At 49.8% G+C, this 9,355-nt stretch overlaps 5 protein-coding genes across 5 annotated transcripts; 3 read left to right on the forward strand and 2 right to left on the reverse strand.

The window, feature by feature from the left end:
* Positions 1-197: 197 nt before the first annotated feature.
* On the forward strand, positions 198-1,596 carry COCCADRAFT_10162 (uncharacterized protein; the record flags this gene model as incomplete). Its single annotated transcript, XM_007720330.1, has 3 exons — positions 198-446; positions 501-1,375; positions 1,443-1,596. 3 exons carry the CDS (start codon positions 198-200, stop codon positions 1,594-1,596), a joined length of 1,278 nt encoding a protein of 425 aa, XP_007718520.1.
* A 376-nt stretch (positions 1,597-1,972) lies between these two features.
* On the reverse strand, positions 1,973-3,049 carry COCCADRAFT_10163 (uncharacterized protein; the record flags this gene model as incomplete). The annotated part of the gene is made up of 1 exon (XM_007720331.1): positions 1,973-3,049. The coding sequence occupies one exon, from the start codon at positions 3,047-3,049 to the stop codon at positions 1,973-1,975; it is 1,077 nt and encodes a 358-aa protein (XP_007718521.1).
* Positions 3,050-3,724: 675 nt separating this feature from the next.
* On the reverse strand, positions 3,725-5,358 carry COCCADRAFT_112378 (uncharacterized protein; the record flags this gene model as incomplete). Its single annotated transcript, XM_007720332.1, has 2 exons — positions 3,725-4,447; positions 4,522-5,358. 2 exons carry the CDS (start codon positions 5,356-5,358, stop codon positions 3,725-3,727), a joined length of 1,560 nt encoding a protein of 519 aa, XP_007718522.1.
* Positions 5,359-5,944: 586 nt separating this feature from the next.
* Positions 5,945-6,928, forward strand: COCCADRAFT_68199 (uncharacterized protein; the record flags this gene model as incomplete). Its single annotated transcript, XM_007720333.1, has 1 exon — positions 5,945-6,928. A coding segment is annotated over one exon (984 nt), but the record flags the coding sequence as incomplete, so codon positions are not given.
* A 276-nt stretch (positions 6,929-7,204) lies between these two features.
* Positions 7,205-8,533, forward strand: COCCADRAFT_112390 (glycoside hydrolase family 29 protein; the record flags this gene model as incomplete). Its single annotated transcript, XM_007720334.1, has 3 exons — positions 7,205-7,666; positions 7,713-8,082; positions 8,169-8,533. 3 exons carry the CDS (start codon positions 7,205-7,207, stop codon positions 8,531-8,533), a joined length of 1,197 nt encoding a protein of 398 aa, XP_007718524.1.
* Between the last annotated feature and the right edge of the window lie 822 nt (positions 8,534-9,355).

Here is a 9,355-nt window from a genome sequence, read left to right on the forward strand (position 1 = left end):
AAACTAGGTAATGCGGCCTTAGGCAATCATCACGGGTACGTAGCAGGGTCTCGGAGTTGTTTACATTTTATTAACTTCTCAACATACAGCGTGCAGTCACGCCGCGATATATCTCCAAGCTTACTTGAGTACTACACAGAAATATCACCGTACGGACAATCCTGTGCGAAAGATTGATCATATCCTGCTACAAGACCATGGCCTCCTCTTCTTCACCAATCTCGGTCCTGCTTGCGGAACGCATACTGGAGACAGTGGCAAAACTGGAGCAGTTTCACCAAGAAAATGGACATTCAAGGTTGTGCTTCAAGGGAGACGGGCCATCGAGGCCTCCTCTGCCAGCAGATCTGGAGCAACTGGTGGAGTCCGCTCTATTTTCGCTGGATAGGCTCACGGCTTTGTTGAGCGGGCCACAGGAATGGCTGCGGCTGCAGTATGGCAGAGCTGTGAGTAACATACTAGCTGCTGCCTCTCTTTCCGCTTTCTGAACGCAAGTGCAGCTCGATCTACTCTCTCTCCATGCTCTGTACCGCTATGACATACCTCGGCGCATTCCTAAGAACGGCGATATTGCCATCTCTGAGCTTGCTGAACAGTGCGGCGTCGATGAAGAGTCTTTCAACCGCCTCATACAGCACGCAGTCACAAAATATAACCTCTTGCAGCCACGTCCCGGTTACGTTGCTCACTCTGCGGTCTCGGCTTTCCTCGCATCCTCGCAACCGCAGATGGACTTGCTGGGCATGATCTGCGAGGACTATTGGCCCGCCTTCCCACGCGCTCTAGACGCCATTGCCAAGTGGCCAGAGCCATTGCACCTCCGACCACCTCATCACTCGGGCCACAATCTTGCCGAGGGAACCGATGTTGACATCTTCGAAACGATGAAGAAAGACCCGAAACGGTCTGCTCGGTTGGACAACGCCATGAGGGCGTACCAGTCGATGCCTGGCTGGGAGGCAGGCTCTGCACTTGCAGGCTTTGACTGGGCAGGCCTGAACCCTGATGCAACTGTTATCGATGTTGGTGGCGGCGATGGCACTTTTGCACGATCGCTTGCAGAGAGATACCCCTCACTCGGCACTATCATCATTCAAGACTCGCCTGACGTTGTTCAGAGAGCAGAAGCATTGATACCAGCTGAGATGCGGAGCAGAGTCAGAACCCAAGCGCACAACTTCTTCGAGCCACAGCCTGTCCGAGGCGCTGATGTATACTTCCTTCGCAAGATCCTGCACGACTGGCCCGACTCAGCAGCAGTGGCGATTCTCAAACAGATTGTGCCGGCGATGAAGCCTGGCTCGCGCATCATTTTGAATGAGGAGTGTGTACCAGCTCCAGGTACTCTGCCCAATCTCAAGGAATGGCAGACACGGTAAGTCGCTTGCTTCGGACAACTACAGGCGATAGTTTATGGAAGAACTAACTGGGCCCTTGCATAGGTCCCGCAACATGTTACTCATGGCTGTGAACAACGGAAAAGAGCGCAGCGAGGATGAATGGATAGAATTGGTAAAGGAGGCTGATTCGCGACTCGTGTGGAAGCTGCTCCAGCGGGGCGAAACAATGGCTGTTATGGAGATCACTTTACAGTAATTGACATATTTGCAAATGAGAATACTTCGTTTTAACCTTGTTAATTGATTTTTCAGTGTTAGTACCACGAGATTATGTGATTGTATGCAGTTGGCATTGTGCTCTCCTAATCTCCCTACTCTGATACGTCGATGCAACCGATCCTGGTGAAGATGTACAATTATTGCTTGGTTGGAGCCATGCAGCTGCCGCTTACTTGCACTTTTGGATCTCATCAGGTTCTTGGAGGAATTCTACAGTCCTGGTATTCAAACGCTGCTTGCGAAACGAGTGTGCACTACTTGTTCCCTCACAGCGTGATGAAAAGAGTGAACGAACCACGTATCTCAGTCCCTTATGAATCGTCGCAAGACTACTACCGGCTCAGGTTTCAATCCTAATTCTCATACATGAAAAACAATTTAGTCTCGATGGATCGTCTAGGTGGCAGAGACTCGGTGCCAGGAATATGGAACGCGCCGTGAACCCTCATACTCTTAGTACTACCATCACTCTCCAATGCATTCGTATCGTAGAACTTCATGAACAAGATTTCTTCTGGTTTCTGGTTACTGACGTAGGCCCATTGCTGTTGAGGTTCGGGATGCACGAGCATGTTTTCAAAGTAGAACTCGCCCATGGATTCGTGGCCAAGTTGATGGTACTTCCTGCGAAGACCGGTGTACTTAAGGTCACGGTCCGGAGACAGAGAGAAAGCGACAGGGTCGCGTTTTACTTCGTCGAGAGGCTGCCAGAGCGTTGCCACGCCATAGCGAGGGCCATCATAACCACTGCCGTCCCAGTCCCAATGACCACCTTGCCCGTCTTTCTCAGCTTCAGGGTCGATACCGGCTTTGCGCATAGCGGCCTCCTCGGCGGCGATGATCCTCTCGCGTAGGGCAAAGAAGCCGGCACGATCCTCTTCAGGAATGTAGCTATTGTTGAGGATCTTGAAGTAATCCGGGGTACCTGCAGAGCGCAGGAACGCACGAGAGCCGGCAGGAGAGAAATCTACGTGGGCTAGATGAAAAGCCGTGGTACCAGAGGCTGTCGGGTACGCCACCTGCTTCTCGCCAACTTTGGTGTGCACCTCTCGGGGCACATCGCGGACCAGATGGCCCCAGAGAATGCAGTGCCGCAGGCCCAGTTTCTCCTTGATAAACTTCCCCAGGTCCTGTCGATAATGGTTCTGCACATAGTCGTGATCGTACAGGTTCCCTTTGAGCACGGAAATATCCGGCTTGTGCAGAATCTGGATTCCGTCTTCGTCATGGTTGTATTCCGACAGCGGCTTGCGGAGGCTGCGGAGGTCTATCACAGGCTCCGTTCTAGTGATCAAGTGTTTGTTGTTGCCCCAGAGCATCGAAGTATCGTCAACCTGCGGCTTGGGACCATCATAATAAGTAAAGATGCCATTGACAACCTTGGGCTTCTGGTTTATCGACCCGGTTGTTATAGTTGTTGTAGCACTCATGTTGAGTTCCGAAAAGAGGTGTGTAGACAGGCGAAGGTAGGCAGGACTAATCACAGCCACAGTGCAAATATATACAGAAGCAGAGACTCGGATGGTATCGATGCGGGCGTTCATCTGCTTGTAGTCGGGTAAAATAGTAGCAATGGACCGGCTAACGGAACAGACAGAGCCGATACCCGGATGATTCAAAACAGCTCTAGAGTACACGCATCGGTAGCCAAGATCCAATATTCCGACTTTTCCACACCTATTCATAACCCCACCTACTAGGTGCGAGACAGAAATTTGTCTCGACTTAGCCTCGTTAACAATAGTCTTCCACTCTTGTTACCCGCCACACGCATACACCGTGTGGTGGGCATTTAAAGTAATACTTCAACATAGGTTCTGAACGATGCCTAGAGGAATTAAACAACACCAATCGGATAGGTAGACGGAGGGAAGTGCTCTATACGTATATGTAACATGCATCAGTGACTTATCCAGTAGGGTGTAAGTACTAGTATCTCCCAAGTCCGACTCCGCCTCGAATTGCCGCGTCACTCACAGATGGCTAGTAATACTATTCCCGTGCAGTTTAGTACAACAGCGTTAGCAGACGTTGGTCTCGCATCGTATACAGAGTTTGCTAGTAGCACAACTACAGACAGAACAATCAAATGATAGTCTTGGTAGCTATAGACCGGCTTTGGTTAGGCGCACATAGCACTGCCTGGGCTTGCTTGTGATGCCGGCAATTGAGCTGTAGCTAGACAGCTCGGGTGGACAGGGGGAAAGACGAAAGTTCCAAACGATGAGGACAAGGTAGAGCCGGAGTTCCACGTACGCAAGTCTCCTTCCCCAGCAGCCTCTAGGGCCAAGACCAAAAGCAAGCGTTGGGCCAGACGTACCGTTGAACAACTGCTCATATTTCCCATTCTTATCTTGTGAGCGGACCAGCCATCGGTCTGGATCGAAAGCTTCGGCATTGTGGTCAGCCCACGAGCGACCATGAACTGTGCTGTTGGCCCTAGAACTATAGGTTTCGCTTCGAAGGCGCTCATCAATACGGAAGGACGGGCTGCGGATGCTCGGGCCCTGGGTAAGGAGCAGCACGGTCGTGCCTTTGGGAATGTTTCGGCCGAGAATCTGCGTGTCTACCATGGCCTCGCGGTCTAGCGCCGGCGTCGTTCCCCCACACCGTAGAATCTCCTCAATGACTGCATCAAGATACGGCACCCGGAAGGCCAGGATCTCATCGGCTGAGGGGCAGCGACCCTCTTTCTTTGCTTGGCTACCGGCAGCATATAATGCAGCCCGGAAACGCTCCTGTACTGGGATATGGTCGGCGAGATACTTGACACCCCAGGCGACCGTTGTACTTGTCGTGTCATGGCCACCTACAATGAAGCCGAACAGCTATATGCAAAATTAGCAATACACACAACCAGACTGTCTTTCATAATAGATAGTCTAAACAACATATAACTTACTTCGCCACGCATAGCAGATGAGAAGAAGTCTGGCCGCCTTCCGGCTTCATCCGCCAATCGTCCCTCACGGACTACCATGTGCTCAACCGCACTAGTGACCAATAGCTGAGTATGGGTCTCCGAGGTACGAACGACATGGGCGACAGCCTCCCGGATGGCGTCGGTAATGTACCTCTCCCTTACCCGGCGCGCCCGCCACAATGTCGGTGTAAGTGAGAGCAGGAGCCATGTTAGCTTCATTGACAGGGATCCTTGCACTTTCTCGACGGCTGCTACGAGACTAAGCGTCGCGGTAATCACTTCGTCCTGCATGCCTTCGGGGAAACTGGCTGGAGAGTTAGGGGCGCCATGGTCAACAGAAATATGGGTGATCGCGTCGATCATAGGCTGCATAGCACTGTGCTGCCAACTCGGTCCAAATGCAAACCCAAAGACAGCGTCTAGGGCAGCCTTAAAGATGTCGCCGCTGGCATCGAAGGGTCGGCCGGCAGCACATTTGGCTTTGATCTCCCACAAGCGTACCAGTCGACATGCCTGCGTATAGATGTTTGGCGCCGCCACGTCTCTCAAGAAGACTGGAGACATCAAGTCCTGCAGCAGACGGCGGTGGCCTCGGAACACGTCGTCGGACCGCAGCATGATGAGGGAGTCGGGGAGGGCGCCTCCCAATAAATCGCTAAGGAGAAGCGATCGATCGAATTCGCGAGGGCAGCGGCGCATCATAATGTCGCGGGCTTCCTCATAATCTCCCACCACGACAATAGGCGGCTTGAAAGGGAGGAAAATTTGAATGATGGGCGAATCCAGAATCAGAAGTTGACGTGTCACCCACTGCATCCAGGTATCCTCCGTCCCGGCCAGTTCTTCCACCATAGCTGACCCATCGCCTAGAATGCTTTGCGCCGAGGCTGGACGGTATGGAATGCCTGGAATAGGCCTTGGGAGCATCCATTGTCGAATAAGGTAGACCATAAGAGTTAGGCCCCCTAATGAAACACTGAGAGTCTGAGGATCCATTTTGGTGCGTGTGGTGAAGATGTGAGTCTGTTAAAGACAGATACTTTTAAAAAGATGCTGCTTCCCAGTCAAGCCTAGTGAAACTGGAATTTATTCGGAGACATTTCCGCCACAAGGGCTAAATTCCGTGGTAGTATCGGCAACTGCAAGCCATGCGTTCTTGATTTTTGTTGTGTGCCGGCCCTTACCATTAACTCTCAATATCCGCTGTCTGGGCGCATTTATAGCCGATATCGGCTCACGCCACTACGATCCGAAACAGGCACTAGAACCGACTTCGAATAACGAACAAAAACACCTCATAACAAATCATGTTTTATAACTTCTTGTGATAAGAAATACTCAGCTTCAGTTAGCACATCCCTACACGCTATTCAATTGCAAGAACACAACATTCGCCGTGATAGCATCGTTATATCTAAATATACGCAGTCTGCATAATATACCATATCTGCCCATGCTGTGGTGCTTCGTGCAGTTAGTCCTGTTGTCTTCTGCCTCCATTTTGGAGCTAAGGTCTGAGGGCTTACATCCGCTCTTTGACCCTAAGAAAAACCCTGGAATGATTGGCAGTGCCGCTTCCCAACCAGTTGACATATCAGAACTGCGCAATAACAGGGCTTTCGGCATCCAGCCTCGCGATGCAAACTTCGACGGTAACGGCGCTGGCTATCCAGCCCAGCATCTTCCCCAGGAGAATTTATCATACGGAGGCTTAGGTTTTGTCTTCCCGCAATATCAACCTGACGGTGGATACGATAACGTTCTTGCTCAGGGACAAGTTCTCAACATATCTCAAGGAAGCTACCTCGCTGTCCATATGCTTGTCGCCTCGGAAAATAGCATCGTAACCAGCGCTATCACCGCAAGCTATGTAGACGGCTCAACTACGACTTCTAGCGTCATTGGGTTTCCATGGTGGTCATGGTCTTCGGTCTGGTCGCCATGGCATTACGCGGGCGACCTTATGTTCCCGTTCCATTTCACAAACATGACTACCAACTACAACCAATCTTCCATCTTCCGCACTGTCAATTGGCTCGATAGTACGAAAAAATTAGCTCAACTGAAATTGCCAAACGTCACTTCGGGGGCAGCGAATGGACCGGGAGGTGTTACACAAAATACAAGGCTTCACATATTTGCTGTGTCCTTGGTGCCAGCAAACATATCGACAGGCGCCATGCTGGAGGTACAGCTAGCCAGAAGCACGAACAGCTGGTTGGAAGGGTCGAATATGCAGATATTTGAGGCAACCATTCTCAATGTTGGCACGCAATGGGTTCTTCCCGAGCACAATGTTCTAATTACAATCGAAGGAGAAGCCAGTAGCACCAGGACCGTTCGCCCAGCATCCATCAAGCGACTTCGTCCAGGTGATGAGGCACGAGTGCGCATCGGTGTAGTCAGTGAGAAAGAAGAAATAGCCCAATTGGCAACGCTCATCATATCTGGCACATACATGTCTACCACACACTATGCCTTTCCCGCTAATTTCGGTATTATGGACTATGAGCCAACTGATGTCAGCATATACTCACATGAAACACCATCATGGTTTAACGATGGTAAATATGGCATTATGGTTCACTGGGGTCCATATTCTGTTCCTGGGTGGGGTAACACGGGTAACCAGGAATCCTTTGCTGAGTGGTACTGGTGGTGGATGAATTCTGGGCCCAACAGCACGCGAGAGCGAACGTACGAATACCATCTCCAAACATACGGCCCAAATGTAACATTCGACGACTTTGTTGCAAACTTCACTGCCTCTGCGTATGATCCTAGGGAGTGGGTTAATCTTTTTGCTGATGCAGGAGCCAACTATTTCGTCCAAAGCGCTAAACAACATGACGGCTATGCACTTTTCGATCTGCCGACGAATATTAGTCTCAGGACTAGCGTTATACAAACTCCCCACCGCAACCTTCTTCAGGAACTATATGATGCTGCGGATAAATACCAGCCTCATCTACACAAAGGCGCATACTATAGTCTACCAGAGTGGTTTCATCCTGACTATCACGGGTTTGGAGAATGGCCTGGCGGTAATGCTACCAACCCATACACAAACGAGAAACTACCATACCTTGGGTACGTGCCTCTTTCGGATTATGTGTCAGAGAAGGTAAATGTTGATCCTGTGTATGTTTCTGGCTCTAATCATGGTACAGGTGTTACCTGAGATGCGGACATTGGCTGCGATGGGCACAGACCTCCTTTGGTGTGACATCGGCGGTCCTAATCTCACGACACAATTCGCGGCGGAGTACTTCAACAATGCTAGAAAACAGGGAAGGCAGGTCTCAATTAACAATCGATGTGGTATTAAGGGAGATTTCGACACAGCTACCTATTCGACTTTGCAGCGCAACCGGAAATGGGAGAGGACAGCGAGTCTTGACCCGTTTAGTTTTGGTTACAATCGAGCGACCCCTGAAGACGCGTACATGAAACCTCAAGTCATCGTGACGAGGTTGATCGAAGCTATATCCATGAATGGCAATTTTCTCCTCAACGTAGGCCCTACCGCCGAAGGTATGTGTACACCATAATCAGAAGCAATTTGCCAACATTGAGCTTCATCCGTTTAACAGCAGATAAGAGACAGATACTGAACGTAACTACAGGTATCATTCCTTCCATCCAGCAACACAATCTTCGAGTCGCAGGAAAATGGATCAAATCCCACTCTGAAGCCATTTTCAACACCACCTTCTGGTCCATGGCATCTTCTGATGAAAAGGATCCCAACATTCGTTTCACCCAGACCGCCGACGCTTTCTACATCCTTGCAATGACCAAACCGAATACCACACTCACCATACATTCGCCAGTACCTTATAGAGAGGGTGACAATGTCACTGTGGTGGGTGGCATGAATGCTGGTGCAATCATACCGAGTTATTTGGACAACGGGTTGCTGAGTTTGGACATCAAGAACGACATAGTGGAGGCTGATGAGTTCGCATGGGTATTCAAGATCACTTATTGAGAAAATGTAGCAAGCAAGCGAATAGATTGCTCCTTCATCGAGTGCATTGAGTGTTAATGTAGACTGGTAAGATGGGTTATCGAAATAATGACCCAGTGAGCTACAACTTGTGCAACATGGCCTGCCTTTTTCAGTTCTTCCTTGTCCGAAAAACAGGCCCTGCAATAATCGGGCACATACTAAGCGTTTACCACCAACCTCTGGCATGTGGAGCGTGCTAAATTCACATTTGCATTATTTTATCGTGTACTGTATGTAGTTGTGTGGTACAAAGTCCAGCAAGAACATGATTATTGATGGTGTTCCAACGACCAACCCACCAAAACAACATCACAGCTTCAACACACAGTGATTCTACAAACATGAGCTTAAATGAGGCTACGCTTGCAACAATAGAATCGCTGGGACCTAAAAAATGATTAACGTAGTTTAACTAACAGAGAAAATCAGGCTAAACAACGCCCTGCGACAATACGCGTTTAGAGCTAGAAAACTAGCCCCTAGTCACCCTCTCAACACTGCCATCGCTAGCAACCAAGGGAAACAGCTAGAGCGCATTACTAGATCTATCTCAACAGCCCTATCTGCAGATTGTGAAAAGATCCAGCGCTACATGTCTATGCCATGGAGCTCAAAAATACTCTACAAGACATTCATATCCGAGAATTCTAAGGAAGTCGAAGCAAAAGAACACAAAGAACTACCAGAAGACAAATACCTCCTCTCTATCTACTCAGACGCCTCAGCCACAAGTAAAGGCAAGGGTATAGGAGTCGGAGTAGCGTACTACAACGGAGCCAGCCTAATAGCTCAGGAAAAGGT

The sequence above is a fragment of the Bipolaris zeicola genome (assembly GCF_000523435.1).
Source record: "Bipolaris zeicola 26-R-13 unplaced genomic scaffold scaffold_450, whole genome shotgun sequence".
NCBI lineage: Eukaryota > Fungi > Ascomycota > Dothideomycetes > Pleosporales > Pleosporaceae > Bipolaris > Bipolaris zeicola.